This window comes from Rhinopithecus roxellana, chromosome 6 (assembly GCF_007565055.1).
Source record: "Rhinopithecus roxellana isolate Shanxi Qingling chromosome 6, ASM756505v1, whole genome shotgun sequence".
NCBI classification, from domain to species: domain Eukaryota; kingdom Metazoa; phylum Chordata; class Mammalia; order Primates; family Cercopithecidae; genus Rhinopithecus; species Rhinopithecus roxellana.
Window position 1 is genome coordinate 142,124,971 of NC_044554.1, and position 18,375 is coordinate 142,143,345.

Genomic DNA, 18,375 nt, shown 5'->3' on the forward strand with positions numbered 1-18,375 from the left:
CTTAGAGATTTTGTCACCACCAGGCCTGCCTTACAAGAGACCCTGAAGGAAGCACTAAACATGGAAAGGAACAACCGGTACCAGCCATTGCAAAAACATGCCAAAATGTAAAGACCATCGAGGCTAGGAAGAAACTGCATCAACTAACGAGCAAAATAACCAGTTAATATCATAATGGCAGGATCAAGTTCACACATAACAATATTAACCTTAAATGTTAATGGACTAAATACTCCAATTAAAAGACACAGACTGGCAAACTGGATAAAGAGTCAAGACCCATCAGTCTGCTGTATTCAGGAGACCCATCTCACATGCAGAGACATACATAGGCTCAAAATAAAGGGATGGAGGAAGATCTACCAAGCAAATGGAGAACAAAAAAAAGCAGGGGTTGCAATCTTAGTCTCTGATAAAACAGACTTTAAACCATCAAAGATCAAAAGAGACAAAGAAGGCCATTACATAATGGTAAAGGGATCCATTCAACAGGAAGAGCTAACTATCCTAAATATATATGGACCCAATACAGGAGCACCCAGATTCATAAAGCAAGTCCTTAGAGACTTACAAAGGGACTTAGACTCCCATACAATAATAATGGGAGAATTCAACACTCCACTGTCAACATTAGACAGATCAACGAGACAGAAAGTTAACAAGGATATCCAGGAATTGAACTCATCTCTGCACCAAGCGGACCTAACAGACATCTATAGAACTCTCCACCCCAAATCAACAGAATATACATTCTTCTCAGCACCACATCGCACTTATTCCAAAATTGACCACATAATTGGAAGTAAAGCACTCCTCAGCAAATGTACAAGAACAGAAATTATAACAAACTGTCTCTCAGACCACAGTGCAATCAAACTAGAACTCAGGACTAAGAAACTCAATCAAAACCGCTTAACTACATGGAAACTGAACAACCTGCTCCTGAATGACTACTGGGTACATAACGAAATGAAAGGAGAAATAAAGATGTTCTTTGAAACCAATGAGAACAAAGATACAACATACCAGAATCTCTGGGACACATTTAAAGCAGTGTGTAGAGGGAAATTTATAGCACTAAATGCACACAAGAGAAAGCAGGAAAGATCTAAAATGGACACTCTAACATCACAATTAAAAGAACTAGAGAGGCAAGAGCAAACACATTCAAAAGCTAGCAGAAGGCAAGAAATAACTAAGATCAGAGCAGAACTGAAGGAGATAGAGACACAAAAACCCTCCAAAAAATCAATGAATCCAGGAGTTGGTTTTTTGAAAAGATCAACAAAATTGACAGACCACTAGCAAGACTAATAAAGAAGAAAAGAGAGAGGAATCAAATAGACGCAATAAAAAATGATAAAGGGGATATCACCACCGACCCCACAGAAATACAAACGACCATCAGAGAATACTATAAACGCCTCTACGCAAATCAACTAGAAAATCTAGAAGAAATGGATAATTTCCTGGACACTTACACTCTTCCAAGGCTAAACCAGGAAGAAGTTGAATCCCTGAAGAGACCAATAGCAGGCTCTGAAATTGAGGCAACAATTAGTAGCCTACCCACCAAAAAAAGTCCAGGACCAGATGGATTCACAGCTGAATTCTACCAGAGGTACAAGGAGGAGCTGGTACCATTCCTTCTGAAACTATCCCAATCAACTGAAAAAGAGGGAATCCTCCCTAACTCATTTTATGAGGCCAACATCATCCTGATACCAAAGCCTGGCAGAGACACAACAAAAAAAGAGAATTTTAGACCAATATCGCTGATGAACATCGATGCAAAAATTCTCAATAAAATACTGGCAAACGGGATTCAGCAGCACATCAAAAAGCTTATCCACCATGATCAAGTGGGCTTCATCCCTGGGATGCAAGGCCGGTTCAACATTTGCAAATCAATAAACGTAATCCAGCATATAAACAGAACCAAAGACAAGAACCACATGATTATCTCAATAGATGCAGAAAAGGCTTTTGAGAAAATTCAACAGCCCTTCATGCTAAAAACGCTCAATAAATTCGGTATTGATGGAACGTACCTCAAAATAATAAGAGCTATTTATGACAAACCCACAGCTAATATCATACTGAATGGGCAAAAACTGGAAAAATTCCCTTTGAAAACTGGCACAAGACAGGGATGCCCTCTCTCACCACTCCTATTCAACATAGTGTTGGAAGTTCTGGCTAGGGCAATCAGGCAAGACAAATAAATAAAGGGTATCCAGTTAGGAAAAGAAGAAGTCAAGTTGTCCCTGTTTGCAGATGACATGATTGTATATTTAGAAAACCCCATTGTCTCAGCCCAAAATCTCCTTAAGCTGATAAGCAACTTCAGCAAAGTCTCAGGATACAAAATTAATGTGCAAAAATCACAAGCATTCTTATACACCAGTAACAGACAAACAGAGAGCCAAATCAGGAATGAACTTCCATTCACAATTGCTTCAAAGAGAATAAAATACCTAGGAATCCAACTTACAAGGGATGTCAAGGACCTCTTCAAGGAGAACTACAAACCACTGCTCAGTGAAATCAAAGAGGACACAAACAAATGGAAGAACGTACCATGCTCATGGATAGGAAGAATCAATATTGTGAAAATGGCCATACTCCCCAAGGTTATTTATAGATTCAATGCCATCCCCATCAAGCTACCAATGAGTTTCTTCACAGAATTGGAAAAAACGGCTTTAAAGTTCATATGGAACCAAAAAAGAGCCCGCATTGCCAAGACAATCCTAAGTCAAAAGGACAAAGCTGGAGGCGTCATGCTACCTGACTTCAAACTATACTACAAGGCTACAGTAACCAAAACAGCATGGTACTGGTACCAAAACAGAGCTATAGACCAATGGAACAGAACAGAGTCCTCAGAAATAATACCACACATCTACAGCCATCTGATCTTTGACAAACCTGAGAGAAACAAGAAATGGGGAAAGGATTCCCTATTTAATAAATGGTGCTGGGAAAATTGGCTAGCCACAAGTAGACAGCTGAAACTGGATCCTTTCCTTACTCCTTATACGAACATTAATTCAAGACGGATTAGAGACTTAAATGTTAGACCTAATACCATAAAAACCCTAGAAGAAAATCTAGGTAGTACCATTCAGGACATAGGCATGGGCAAGGACTTCATGTCTAAAACACCAAAAGCAATGGCAGCAAAAGCCAAAATTGACAAATGGGATCTAATTAAACTAAAGAGCTTTTGCACAGCAAAAGAAACTACCATCAGAGTGAACAGGCAACCTACAGAATGGGAGAAAATTTTTGCAATCTACTCATCTGACAAAGGGCTAATATCCAGAATCTACAAAGAACTCAAACAAATATACGAGAAAAAAACAAACAACCCCATCAAAAAGTGGGCAAAGGATATGAACAGACATTTCTCAAAAGAAGACATTCATACAGCCAACAGACACATGAAAAAATGCTCATCATCACTCGCCATCAGAGAAATGCAAATCAAAACCACAATGAGATACCATCTCACACCAGTTAGAACGGCAATCATTAAAAAATCAGGAAACAACAGGTGTTGGAGAGGATGTGGAGAAATAGGAACACTTTTACACTGTTGGTGGGATTGTAAACTAGTTCAACCATTATGGAAAACAGTATGGCGATTCCTCAAGGATCTAGAACTAGATGTACCATACGACCCAGCCATCCCACTACTGGGTATATACCCAAAGGATTATAAATTATTCTACTACAAAGACACATGCACACGTATGTTTATTGCGGCACTATTCACAATAGCAAAGACTTGGAATCAACCCAAATGTCCATCTGTGACAGACTGGATTAAGAAAATGTGGCACATATACACCATGGAATACTATGCAGCCATAAAAAAGGATGAGTTTGCATCCTTTGTAGGGACATGGATGCAGCTGGAAACCATCATTCTTAGCAAACTATCACAAGAACAGAAAACCAAACACCGCATGTTCTCACTCATATGTGGGAACTGAACAATGAGGAAACTTGGACTCGGGAAGGGGAACATCACACATTGGGGCCTATCATGGGGAGGGGGGAGGGGGGAGGAATTGCATTGGGGAGTTATACATGATATAAATGATGACTTGATGGGTGCTGACGAGTTGATGGGTGCAGCACACCAACATGGCACAAGTATACATATGTAACAAACCTGCACGTTATGCACATGTACCCTAGAACTTAAATAAAAAAATAAATAAATAAATAAACAGCAGGCATATACAATAAAAAAAAAATTATAAAAAAAAAAAAAAAAAAAAAAAAAGGTTGTGGTAGGGCCTCTTTCTTTGTTTAATCTTCCAGAAAAGTTAATTGAGACAGAATGAAAGAGAACACTATAGCCTCTGAAGTGCCTACTCTGCAATTTTCCAATTACAAACATATGTATCCATGTTTGCATATGAATTTGCACATGCAACACTCTATGTATGTATGTGTATTAATAGTTTTTTCTCTTACTAATGAGCAAACTGTGATATATCTAGATTTAAGACTTTCATTTTACTTTATTTTATAATTGTCATATTTTCCATACATCTATTAATTTGGTGCACATTTGAAATGTTCTGCCAAATTTTCATTAATAGGAAAACTGAAATTGCTTTCTGGCCATTTTTGGTGAAGGAAAAAGGATGAAGCCTGATCAGTAATATTCACAGTCACTGACAGGACAACTCAAACATCCAGACACTATTCACTTGCCTCTCCATCCAAGAAGCCAGCATTACTTACTGTACCCTTTCTAGTGATTTGCTCCATCCTACAGTTACTAGATATAATCTAGTGGCATATTTTTCTATTAAGTTAATAATGCTCATAATATCACCACACTAAGTCTGCCTATGCAATGGGAAAGTAACAGGCCTGCCTCAAAAATATCGGGAGTTTCACTCCAGACTCCTGGAGCCAATAAAGCAAATATCATAATAAAATTAGTCACATGAAATTTTTTATTTCCCATGGCATGTAAAAGTCATATTTACATATTATCATCCATTAAGTGCACAATAGCATTATGACTAAAAAATAATGTATATATCTTAAATTAAAACTGTGTATTACTAAAAATCCTAATGACCGTCTGAGCCTTTAGTGAGTCCTAATCTTTTTGCTGGTGTAATGGCTGCTGACTGTTCACAGTGGTGGTTGCTGAAGGTTGGGTGGATGTGGCAATTTCTTAAAATAAGACAACAACATAGTTTGCCGCCTAGCGTGATCCTTCTTTTCGCAAAAAAATTTCTCTGTAGCATGGGATGCTGTTTGATAGCATTTGACCCACAGCAGAATTTCTTTCAAAGTTGGACTTAATCTTTTCAAACCCTGCCACTGTTTTATCAACTAAGTTTATATAATATTGTAAATCCTTTATTGTCATTTCAACAAAGTTCACAGTATCTTCACCAGAAGTAGATTCCATCTCAAGAAACCACTTTCTGTTTGCTAATCCATAAGAAGCAACTCCTCATCCGTCTAAGTTTTATGAAATTGCAGCAATTTAGTCATATGTTCAGACTCTACTTCTCTTCTCTTGCTATTGCCACCACATCAGCAGTTACTTCCCCCGTTGAAGTCACATCCCTCCAAGCCTTCCATGAGGGTTGGATTATGACCCCCCATGAATCATGAATGTTCCTAATGGCAACTAACAGGGTGAATCCTTTCCAGATGGTTTTCAATTTACTTTGCTCAGATCCATCAGAGGAATCTATCTAGGACAGTGATAGCCTTACACAAGGTATTTCTTCAAACATAAGACATGAAAATCTATATGACTCCTTGATTTATAAGCTGATGAATAAACGTTGTGTTAGCAGATATAAAGTAACATTAATTTTCTTATACTCCATCAAAGATCTTGGGTAACTACATTGTCAATAAGCAGTAATATTTTGAAAGGAATCTTTCTTTCTGAGCATTAAGTCTCAAAAGTGGGCTTAAAATATTCAGTAAACCATGACATAAACAGATGTGCTGTCATTCAGGTTTTGTTCTTCCATTTACAGAGCACAGACAGAGAGTAGATTTAGCATAATTCCTAAGGGTCCTAGGATTTTAGGAATGGTAAGTGAGCACTGCCTTCAACTGAAAGTCACTAGCTGCATTAGCTCCTAACAAGTGTCAGTTTATTATTTAAAGCCAGGCATTGACCTCTCCTCTCTGTCCATAAAAGCCCTAACTACCATGTTTTTCCATTAGAAGGCTATCTCATCTACACTGAAAAATCTGTCATTTAGCACTGCTATGTTCATCAATTACCTCAGCTAGATCTTCTGGATAACTCAGTGCGGCCTCAACATCAGCACGTGCTGCTTCACCTTGCACTTCTCTGTTAGGAAGACAATGCTTTCTTTTTAAACCACATGAATAAACTTCTACTAGCTTCACACTCTTCTTCTGTAACTTCTTCACTTTCTGCAGCCTTCACAGAATTGAAGGGAATTAGGGACTTACTCTAAATTAGGTTTGGTAGCTTTTGATTGGCCGGGCGCGGTGGCTCAAGCCTGTAATCCCAGCACTTTGGGAGGCCGAAACGGGCGGATCACGAGGTCAGGAGATCGAGACCATCCTGGCTAACACAGTGAAACCCCGTCTCTACTAAAAATACAAAAACTAGCCGGGCGAGGTGGCGGGCGCCTGTAGTCCCAGCTACTCGGGAGGCTGAGGCGGGAGAATGGCGCAAACCCGGGAGGCGGAGCTTGCAGTGAGCTGAGATCGGGCCACTGCACTCCAGTCCGGGCGACAGAGCGAGACTCCGCCTCAAAAAAAAAAAAAAAAAAAAAAAAAAAAAAAAAAAAAAAAAGAAAGTGACAGGCACAGGACTCTTTCTTTCATTGAACACATAGGGGTCATTGTAGGGTTATTAATTGGCCTGATTTCAATATTGTTTTATTTCAGGGAATAGGGAGTCTCAAAGAGAAGGATAGAGATGAGGAAACAGTCAAAAGAGCAATCAGAACACACACAGCATTTATCAGTTAAGCTGGCCATCTTATACAGATGTGATTTGCAGGGTTCCAACACAATAATAGTAATATCAGTGATCACTGATCATAGACTACCATAGCAGATATAATAAAGATGAAAAAGTTTAAAATATTGTGAGAATTACCAAAATGTGATAGAGACAGGAAGTGAGCATACACTGTGGGAAAAATGGTACCAATAGACTTGCCAGACACAGGGTTGCCACAAAACTTCGATTTGTAAAACATGTACCTTCAGAGCGCAATAAGCTGAAATATGCCTACGTTCAAGTATTACAAAGGGATAATGTTCTGATTTAGTAAACATTTTACAATATTTTAGCACATAGGCTTTTAATTCTATTTTCAAACTAGTTGTGAGAGACATGTACACAATAACTAAAGGATTATTTATCTTTTCTCTTAGCTTGGTACATGAACAACAGATAGCGAGACAATTCTGGCATTCACTGGGACACATGACATGGAACTCAATAGAAGTCAAGAGAAAACTAAATCAAATATTTACAGAGGCAATAGAAAGGCCTCAGATTGAGATACAATAGCAATGAACAGAAGAACTAACAGTTCAAAACTTAGGGCTAAGCACAGTGGCTCATGACCATAATCCCAGCACTTTGGAAGGCAGGAGCATTGCTTGAGGCCGGGAGTTCATGACTAGCCTGAGCAACAAAGTGAGACCCATCTCTACAAAAAATAGAGAAAAAAAAAATTAGCCAAATGTGGCAGCATACACCTGTAGCCTCAGCTACTCAACAGGCTGAGCTGGAGGCATCACTTGAGCACAAAAGGTTGAGTCTGCAGTGAGCCAATGGATTGCATGCCACTGCAATCCAGCATGGGCAAAAGAGTGAGGCTCTAACTCAAAATATAATTTTAAGAGACCTAGGGGCCTGTCTGTGTGCGTTTGGTGGAGGGGGACAAAGAGAGAAACATAGAAGGAAAACTCATAGGTGGCAGATTCCAAGTTGGGTGCCTGTATAGCCACAGCTATACTACCATTAAGAAAAGAAGTCAACTTACAGAGAATGTGCTTCTGTGACAGATCTGATAGGCTAAATTTGAGAGGGGAGAACTCCAATGGAAATATCTAATAAAATGTTGGGAAATAGTGAGACAACTCAAGATGGCTGAATAGGAACAGCTCCCATCTCCAGCCCCCGGCGAGATCCACGCAGAAGGCAGGCGATTTCTGCATTTCCAACTGAGGTACCTGGTTCATCTCCCTGGGACTGGTTAGACAGTGGGGGCAGCCCACGGAGGGCGATCCAAAGCAGGGTGGGGCGTTGCCTCACTCGGGAAGCACAAGGGGTCCAGAGATTTCCCTTTCCTAGCCAAGGGAAGCTATGACAGACTGTACTGGGAGGAATAGTACCTTCCTGCCCAGATACTGTGCTTTTCCCAAGGTCTTTGCAACTGGCAGACCCAGAGACTCCCTCCAATGACTGGCTCAGTAGGACCCACACCCACAGAGTCCAGCAGGTGAAGATCTATTGGCTTGAAATTCTCGCTGCCAGTGCAGCAATCTGAGATCAACTTGGAATGCTCCAGCTTGGTGTGGGGAAGGGCGTCCACCATTGCTGAGGCTTAAGCAGGCAGTTTTATGCTTACAGTATAAACAAAGCTACCGGGCAGTTCGAACTGGGTGGAACCCACCAGAGCTCAGCAAGGCCGACTGCCTCTCTAGATTCCACCTCTGTGGGCAGGGCATCTCTGAACAAAGGCAGCAGCCCTAGTCAGGGACTTATAAATAAAACCCCCATCTCCCTGGGACACAGCACCTGGGGGAAGGGGCAGCTGTGGGCACAGCTTCAGCAGACTTAAACGTCCCTGCCTGATGGCTCTGAAGAGAGCAGTGGTTCTCCCAGCACAGCATTCGAGCTCTGATAATGGACAGACTGCCTCCTCAAGTGGGTCCCTGACCCCTGTTTAGCCTGACTGGGAGATACCTCATACAGGAGAGCTCTGGCTGACATCTGATGGGTGCCCCTCTGGTACAAAGCTTCCAGAGGAAGGATCAAACAGCAATAGTTGCTGTCCTGCAGCCTCTGCTGATCATACCCAGGCAAACAGGGTCAGGAGTAGACTTCCAGCAAACTCCAACAGACCTGCAGCTGAGGGGCCTGTCAGAAGGAAAACTAACCAACAGAAAAGATAGCATCAACATTAACAAAAAGGATATCCACACAAAAATCCCATCCGGAGGTCACCAACATCAAGACCAGAGGTAGACAAAAACACAAAGATGGAGAGAAGCCAGCACAGAAAGGCTGAAAAGCCCAAAAACCAGAATGCCTCTTCTCCTCCAAAGGATCACAGCTCCTCGCCAGCAAGGGAACAAAACTGGACGCAGAATGAGTTTGACAAACTGACAGAAGTAGGCTTCAGAAGGTGAGTAATAACAAACTCCTCCAAGCTAAGGAAGTATGTTCTAACCCAACACAAGGATACTAAGAACCTTCAAAAAAGGTAGGACGGGACGGGCGCAGTGTCTCATGCCTGTAATCCCAGCACTTTGGGAGGCCAAGGCAGGAGGATCACGAGGTCAGGAGATCAAGCCCATCCTAGCTAACACAGTGAAACCCCGTCTCTACTAAATATACAAAAAAATTAGCTGGGTGTGGTGGCGGGTGCCTGTAGTCCCAGCGACTTGGGAGGCTGAGGCAGGAGAATGGCGAGAACCTGGGAGGCAGAGCTTGCAGTGAGCTGATATCACACCACTGCACTGTTATTGGTCTATTCAAGGATTCAACTTCTTCCTGGTTTAGTCTTGGGAGGGTGTATGTGTCCAGGAATTTATCCATTTCTTCTAGATTTTCTAATTTATTTGTGTAGAGGTGTTTATAGTATTCTCTGATGGTAGTTTGTATTTCTGTGGGGTCGGTGGTGATATCCCCTTTATCATCTTTTATTGCGTCTATTTGATTCTTCTCTCTTTCCTTATTAGTCTTGCTAGCGTTCTATCAATTTTGTTGACCTTTTCAAAAAACCAGGTCCTGGATTAATTGAGTTTTTGAAGAGTTTTTTGTATCACTATCTCCTTCAGTTCTGCTCTGATCTTAGTTATTTCTTGCCTTCTGCTAGCTTTTCAATGTGCTTGCTCTTGCTTCTCTAGTTCTTTTAATTGTGATGTTGGGGTGCCGATTTTAGATCTTTCCTGCTTTCTCTTGTGGGCATTTAGTACTATAAATTTCCCTCTACACACTGCTTTAAAAATGTACCAGAGATTCTGGCCTGTGGTATCTTTGTTCTCATTGGTTTCAAAGAACATCTTAATTTCTGCCTTCATTTCATTATTTACCCAGTAATTACTCAGAAGCAGGTTGAACAGTTTCCATGTAGTTGTGCAGTTCTGAATGAGTTTCTTAATCCTGAGTTCTAATTTGACTACACTGTGGAATGAGACACAGTTTGTTATGATTTCTGTTCTTTTACATTTGCTGAGGAGTGCTTTACTTGCAACTATGTGGTCAGTTTTAGAGTAAGTGTCATGTGGTGCTGAGAAGAATATATATTCTGTTGATTTGGGGTGGAGAGTTCTGTAGATGTCTATTAGTTCCGTTTGTTGCAGAGCTGTGTTTCAGTTAGGCGATACTATTCAGGACATAGGCATGGGCAAGGACTTCATGACTCAAACATCAAAAGCAATGGCAACAAAAGTCAAAATAGACAAATGGGATCTAATTAAACTAAAGAGCTTCTGCACAGCAAAAGAAACTACCAGTAGAGTGAACAGGCAACCTACTGAATGGTAGAAAATTTTTGCAATCTACTCATCTGACAAAGAGCTAATATCCGGAATCTACCAAGAACTTAAACAAATTTAAAAGAAAAAATCAAGCAACCCCATCGAAAAGTGGGCAAAGAATATGAACAGATACTTCTCAAAAGAAATTTATGCAGCCAACAGACACATGAAAAAATGCTCATCATTACTCACCATCAGAGAAATGCAAATCAAAACCACAAGGAGATACCATCTCACACGAGTTAGAATGGCAATCATTAGAAAGTCAGGAAACAACAGGTGTTGGAGAGGATGTGGAGAAATAGGAACACTTTTACACTGTTGGTGGGAGTGTAAACTAGTTCAACCATTGTGGAAGACAGTGTGGCGATTCCTCAAGGATCTAGAACTAGAAATACCATTTAACACAGCAAATCCATTACTGGGTATATACCCAAAGGTTTATAAATCATGCTACTATAAAGACACATGCACACATATGTTTATTGTGGCACTATTCACAATAGCAAAGACTTGGAACCAACCCAAATGTCCATCAATGATAGACTGGATTAAGAAAATGTGGCACATACACACCATGGAATACTATGCAGCCATAAAAAAGATGAGTTCTTGTCCTTTGTAGGGACATGGATGAAACTGGAAACCATTATTCTGAGCAAACTACTGCAAGGACAGAAAACCAAACACTGCATGTTCTCACTCATAGGAGGGAATTGAACAATGAGAACATTTAAACAAGGGTGGGGAACATCATACACTGGGGCCTGTAGTGCAGTGGGGGGAGGAGGAAGGGGGGAGGGGGGAGGGATAGCGTTAGGAGAAATACCTAATATAAACGATGAGTTAATGGGTGCAGCACACCAATATGGCACATGTATACATATGTAAAAACCCTGCATGTTGTGCACATGTACCCTAGAACTTAAAGTATGAGGAAGAGAGGAAGAGAGGGACGGAAAGAGGGAAGAAGAGAGGGAGGGAGGGAGGGGAAGAGGAAAGGAGGGAGAGAGGAAGAGAGGGAGGGAGGGAAGGAGGGAAGGAAAAAAAACTGGCACAAGACAAGGATGCCCCCTCTCATCACTCCTATTCAACATAGTATTGGAAGTTCTGGCTAGGGCAATCAGGCAAAAGAAAGAAAGAAAGGGTATTCAGTTAGGAAAAGAGGAAGTCAAAGTGTCCCTGTTTGCAGATGACATGATTGTATATTTAGAAAATCCCATCATCTCAGCCCAGAATCTCCTTCAGCTGATAAGCAACTTCAGCAAAGTCTCAGGATACAAAATCAATGTGCAAAAATCACAAAGCATTCCTATACACCAGTAACAGACAAATGGAGAGCCAAATCATGAGTTAACTCCCATTCGCAATTGCTACAAAGAGAATAACATACCTAGGAATCCAACTTACAAGGCATGTGAAAGACCTTTTCAAAAAGAACTACAAACCACTGCTCAAGGAAATAAAAGAGGACACAAACAATTGGAAGAACATTCCATGCTCATGCACAGGAAAAATCAATATTGTGAAAATGGTCATACTGCCCAAAGTAATTTATAGATTCAATGGTATCCCTATCAAGCTACCACTGACTTTCTTCACAGAATTGGAAAAAAACTACTTTAAAGTTCATATGGAACCAAAAACGAGCCTGCATTGCCAAGACAATCCTAAGCAAAAAGAACAAAGCTGGAGGCATCACACTACCTGACTTCAAACTATACTACAAGGCTACAGTAACCAAAACAGCATGGTACTGGTACCAAAACAGAGATCTATAGTCCAATGGAACAGAACAGAGGTCTCAGAAATACACCCGACATCTACAACCATCTCATCTTTGACAAATCTGACAAAAACAAGCAATGAGAAAAGGATTCCCTATTTAATAAATGGTGCTAGGAAAACTGGCTAACCACATGCAGAAAGCTAAAACTGGATCCCTTCCTTACACCTTATACAAAAATTAACTCAAGATGGATTAAAGACTTAAACCTAAAACCATAAAAACCCTAGAAGAAAACATAGGTAATACCATTCAGGACATAGGGATAGCCAAAGTCTTCATGATTAAAACACCAAAAGCAATGGCAACAAAAGCCAAAATTGACAAATGGGATCTAATTAAACGAAAGAGCTTCTGCACAGCAAAAAAAAAAAAAAAAAAAAAAAAAAAAAAAAAAAAAAAAAAAAAAAAAAAAAAAAAAACTATCATCAGAGTGAATAGGCCACCTACAGTATGGGAGAAAATGTTTGCAATTTATCCATCTGACAAAGGTCGAATATCCAGAATATACAAGGGATATAAACAAATTTACAAGAAAAAAACAACTTCATCAAAAAATGGGCAAAGGATATGAACAGACACTTCTCAAAAGAAGACATTTATGCAGCCAAGAAACACATGAAAAAATGCTCATCATCACTGGTCATTAGAGAAATGCAAATCAAAATCAAAATGAGATACCATCTCACACCAGTTAGAATGGCAATCATTAAAAAGTCAGGAAACAACAGATGCTGGAGAAGATGTGGAGAAATTGGAATGCTTTTATACTGCTGGTGCCATTGTGGAAGACAGTGTGGTGACTCCTCAAGAATCTAGAACCAGAAATACCATTAGACTCAGCAATCCCATTACTGGGTATATACCCAAAGGATTATAAATCATTCTACAATAAAGATACATGCACACATATGTTTATTGCAGCACTGTTCACAATAGCAAAGTCTTGGAATCAACCCAAATGCCCATCAATGATAGACTGGATAAAGAAAATGTGGCACATATACACCATGGAATACTATGCAGACATAAAAAAGGATGCGTTCATATCCCTTGCAGGGACATACATGAAAATGGAAACCATCATTCTCAGCAAACTAACACAAGAACAGAAAACCAAACACCACATGTTCTCCCTCATAAGTGGGAGTTGAGCAATGAGAACACATGGACATAGGGAGGGGAGCATCACACACTGGGGCCTGTCAGGGGGTGGGGGACTCGGGGAGGAATAGCATTAGAAGAAATACTGAATGTAAATGAGAGGTTGATGGATGTAGCAAACCAACATGGCACATGTATACCTATGTAATAAACTTGCACGTTGTGCACATGTACCTCAGAACTTAGAGTATAATTAAAAAAAAAAATGTTGGGAAATACTTGGCTGAAACTTAGGAATAAGATTAGAGCTGTGGAAGTTAATTTGGAGTCATCTCATCCAGAGACAAAATAAAGAAGACCAGACTATTAAATAGAACTAACCTCACATGCCTGCTCAGGGCCTAGCACTGTGATAGAAACTACATTTTGCATTCACTCACTTTCATCCTTAAAACAACTTAAGAAGTAGAGTTACTAGCCTTGTTTCTACATCGAGGAAACCAAATCTCAGAACAATTAAGTAACTAGACCAAGAAACAAGTGTTCTGAGTTCAAAGCCTCTGTTATTTGCACTATATTGGACAGTCTCATCAGCATATCTGGAAACATGGGAAAATGAAATTTCTAAGCAAGGAAATGTGGAGAGACGAATAAAAGGCCAAACATAGAGCTTTGAACTTACCTCTATCCTACAGAGCCTCAGAGGCTTCCAATATTGGATATATTCCATATTGTTCCTAAAAAGTTCAATGAAAGCTTCTGTGTTCTATGAAGATCAGTTACAGAAGCAGCTTGGGTTTCAAAATCAGATGCAACCATGAAAGTTATCTTTATGGTATATGACGAAATAAAGAGGCCACTGAATTAATTAAATCTCCCATAGTTGCTCATTTGTTACTACTTGCATTACTCAGTCAAGAATTATTTATATTGCAAATTATCTTTATTCTTTATTACTAATCTTACCTGACAAGAATTAAATTCCCACAGTATGGGATGGGCCTGAGCTTTAGGAACTGGGAATTTGCTAGGCACTTCTGAGAGTTTAACGTCTGGAACTCCTTCACACAGCAAAATACTACCAAGTATAGATTCCGCTCCTCAGTCAATTTAGAGGGCTTGGGCTCTGATTTTGTTCCTTCCTGACTTTACTGATAGTCCCCTCTGCTATATAGTTTAATGGGCTAATCAAATAAATTCTGAACTAAACGCATACTTTTAGATTTTCATGGAAAAATCTCTCCAAAATTTTCCTAGGCCATTCTTCTAGGAATTCTCTTTAATTTGTTGCTTATTCTACTTTTGCTTTCGGTGGAACAGACAAAATGAAACAACCCAAGAATCACTTTTCTGCCACTAGGTTTTTCCTCACATTAACATCTGGAATGCTTCCCTAATGGGATTCTGATTTTATATATATATATATATATATATTTAGAGATATATATTATAAATTATTATATATATTATATTAATATAGAATTTATTATATAAAAGTTATATATATATATAAATATATATATATATATATATTTATATATATATATAAATTTATCTATATATAATTATCTATATATATATATATATTTATATCTATTATATAAAATATTATAGTATATATATATAATAAATTTATATATTATATATTATATATATAAATATATATTATATTTAATATATATATAAATATATATATATATATATATTATATATATAATATATATATATAATATTTTTTTTTTTTTTTTTTTTTTTGCGACGGAGTCTCGTGCTGTCTCCCAGGCTGGAGTGCAGTAGCGCAATTTCGGCTCACTTCAAGCTCCACCTCCCGGGTTCACGACATTCTCCTGTCTCAGCCTCCCAAGTAGCTGGGACTACAGGCGCCCGCCACCATGCCTGGCTAATTTTTTGTATTTTTAGTAGAGACGGGGTTTCACCGTGTTAGCCAGGATGGTCTCGATCTCCTGACCTCGTGATCCGCCCACCTCGGCCTCCCAAAGTGCTGGGATTACAGACGTGAGCCACCGCGCCCAGCCTATTCTGATAATATTTTAAATACAGCTGTTTTACATTATCAAAACAACCAGTTGACTTAAGCTGAATACTTTGCCATTTTAGTGAAGAAAAAAAAATGAAATTGGTTGCTGGGTTGAAAAAGATTTCCAAACCTGTGAGTGCAACCAAATGATTGCAATAATAAAGGCATTCAGTCATAGAAGTCATAGCTAGACAGTAAGCAGAGGAATCCACAAAGAAGAGTTTCTTTTGAGTTTGGGTCAGTGCTCTCAATTGGATGAGTTTTTAAAAGTATGTACATTGAGTTACAAAGAAGGAAGCATAAGTGAGAAAAATCTGCGTTAATTTCACTTACTGAAACAACAACAACAGGATATAAAATGGAAAGACTACTCTCTTCAAGCATGCTCAGTAACTTCTGGGTTTCTTGAAAATCAGAAGTCATAACCTAAAAGACAAGAAAAATAAAAGGATACGAGAAGACTTTTTAAATGACTTAAAAGTTAATTCAAGAAATAAATGGAGACATTCTGCGTAACATTCAAAATATTTATCAAGCTTAATTTAGAAACAATTTTAAAAGATATCCATAAAGTTATACATGTCAAATTTTGATCTACTAATTGAGTCAAACCTGTCTCTTATTATCTACTTTGGACCAGGTACAAACAGAAAATTGAAAATATTGTCCAAAATACCACTCTTCTCACTATGGGAATTAGCTTGTTAAAAGTATTATTTCTCTTTCAAAGATAAGATCTCCAAAAACATGTAAAAGAACTCATCATAATCTCATATATAAATATTTAAGAATCAAATTAGTTCTCTTCCACATTACGTTTGCTCATATCCTTAAGTGCTTTCAATCATTTGAATTGACTTACATTCACGCAAACAAAATTGTAGCATTGATCTAAGATGATTTGCTGAAGATGTCTGCCAGCAAGACAGAGAGCCTCAGATGTGACTTTTACATGCTAGTAGGAAAAAATAGAAATGAATTCACAAATTAGACCAAACATAAACATCTGTATTACAAAGGAACACATAATTGCTAGAAGAGAGGCACAGAAAGTCAAGGACACTATATTTTTTTTTTAAAATTAATACATGCTGAAGTTCATCAGGCTCTCAAGAAAAAGTCATTTGAACTATGCTATGAATAATGCATATTTTAGCAAACAATGATATAGAAAATTGTTTCACATAGGAAAAAAATGTAGACATACACAGAATATATTCTGGAACAGGCTAGTAGTCTGATTTATCTTATACAAATAAATATTGAAGAGCACGTTGAAGGACTAAAAGAGAAAGGTTGCAGAGATGATTGCAGGCATCTGGAAGCACATCAAATAACACAGTTTTAATACAGGGAATAGACTTCACTAAACTGGAAATAACTAGAAATGGGGAAAGCAGTAAGAAATCATCACAACAATATAAGTGAGAGAGAAATAAGACTTAAACTATACAAACTATTCCTAAAACTGTTGGGGAACTTACTTCTACTGCTATAAGTAGTCCCAGATTAGATTAGATTTAGAAAAGAACACATATTATGCAAACTTTCCTAGTAAGATTTTTTTATTCCATATAGCTTAATATTCCATATAGCTTAATATATTCCATATAGCTTAATATTCCATATAGCTTAATATATTCCATATAGCTTAATATTCTAATTAAGCTTAATATTCTAATTAAGCTAATATTCTAATTAGCTTCTTTTAAGATTTTTCTATTATAACAATATGAACAAAAACTTAAGAATTACTAGACATGGGATCTGTGATATCTTTGTTATAATAATTCCACAGGAAATCACATTTCAGTGATTCTTACTGGTATTACATTTAGAATGCTTTACATTTCATAGTTCTAAAAATAATACAATGCTGTTCCTTAGTAAAACATCAAACTCTGTAACTCTATACATTATGTGTTTAGTAGCTTAATTTGCTATAATTTTGACAAAATACTGGAGAATGAGAAAAGAAAGTTTGCAAGGCCTTAGCTTTGCTCTAGAAATTAGTAGGCTATTAAATTTTTAAAATTTTAGTTCAGTTTAAAATTAGTATTGAGCTTAAAGCTCAAAGATTATTAAGAAAAAAGCCAAAAAGTCCATAGTCATCAACAATATATTAACACTACAATAAAAAAGAAACCAGTATCCATTCTGCAATAGTAAGTTTGATAAAGTGGTAACATCTAGATATTATAGGGAGACAGTTTTTCAAAAGTCTCTCACGTATTGAAACATTTTCAAAGGCATTAACAGCTAACTTGTTCCATACTTTCTTTGCAAGCATGTTTGTACAAATTGCAGAAATAGAGATATTTCTTCCTAGAACAGATTTATTTTCCAGTAAGATGGGGACATCTCTCTCCCTGGATTAGGCTTACTTGGCATTCCAGAGTTATCTCTTGAGTAGCAGATGGGCTGATTTGCCTGTATAAGGCCAGGGTTTCCTACTATCAAGGTTCTTTTTAAAGAACCCTACTGCCTAGCAACAACTAACCCTAATTGCATCTCTCCATGGAAATTGGAATTCAGAAAAAACCGAGTGCTACATTTTTGTTCTTGCTACTGCTATGGTTGTAATAAATGGTCTTTTCTCTGACCCTGTAGTCTCAGATCTTCCACCAGTATCTATGATACTGTGTCAGGTTGACTTATTTGCATACAAGTAAGATATAGTTTC

At 38.3% G+C, this 18,375-nt stretch overlaps 1 protein-coding gene and 1 long non-coding RNA gene across 2 annotated transcripts in view; one reads left to right on the forward strand and one right to left on the reverse strand.

Annotated features, from left to right (window-relative positions):
• CRPPA (CDP-L-ribitol pyrophosphorylase A) overlaps nt 1-18,375 on the reverse strand; it is a 348,299-nt gene that overhangs the window by 163,129 nt on the left and 166,795 nt on the right. Inside the window, exons 7-8 of the mRNA XM_030933230.1 lie at nt 16,555-16,647; nt 16,026-16,118 (exon numbers count right to left, since the gene is read on the reverse strand). Of these exons, the coding sequence (XP_030789090.1) occupies nt 16,026-16,118; nt 16,555-16,647 (186 nt within the window). The remainder of the gene's footprint in view (nt 1-16,025; nt 16,119-16,554; nt 16,648-18,375) is intronic.
• LOC104657802 overlaps nt 1-18,375 on the forward strand; it is a 38,553-nt gene that overhangs the window by 11,367 nt on the left and 8,811 nt on the right. The window lies entirely within an intron of this gene.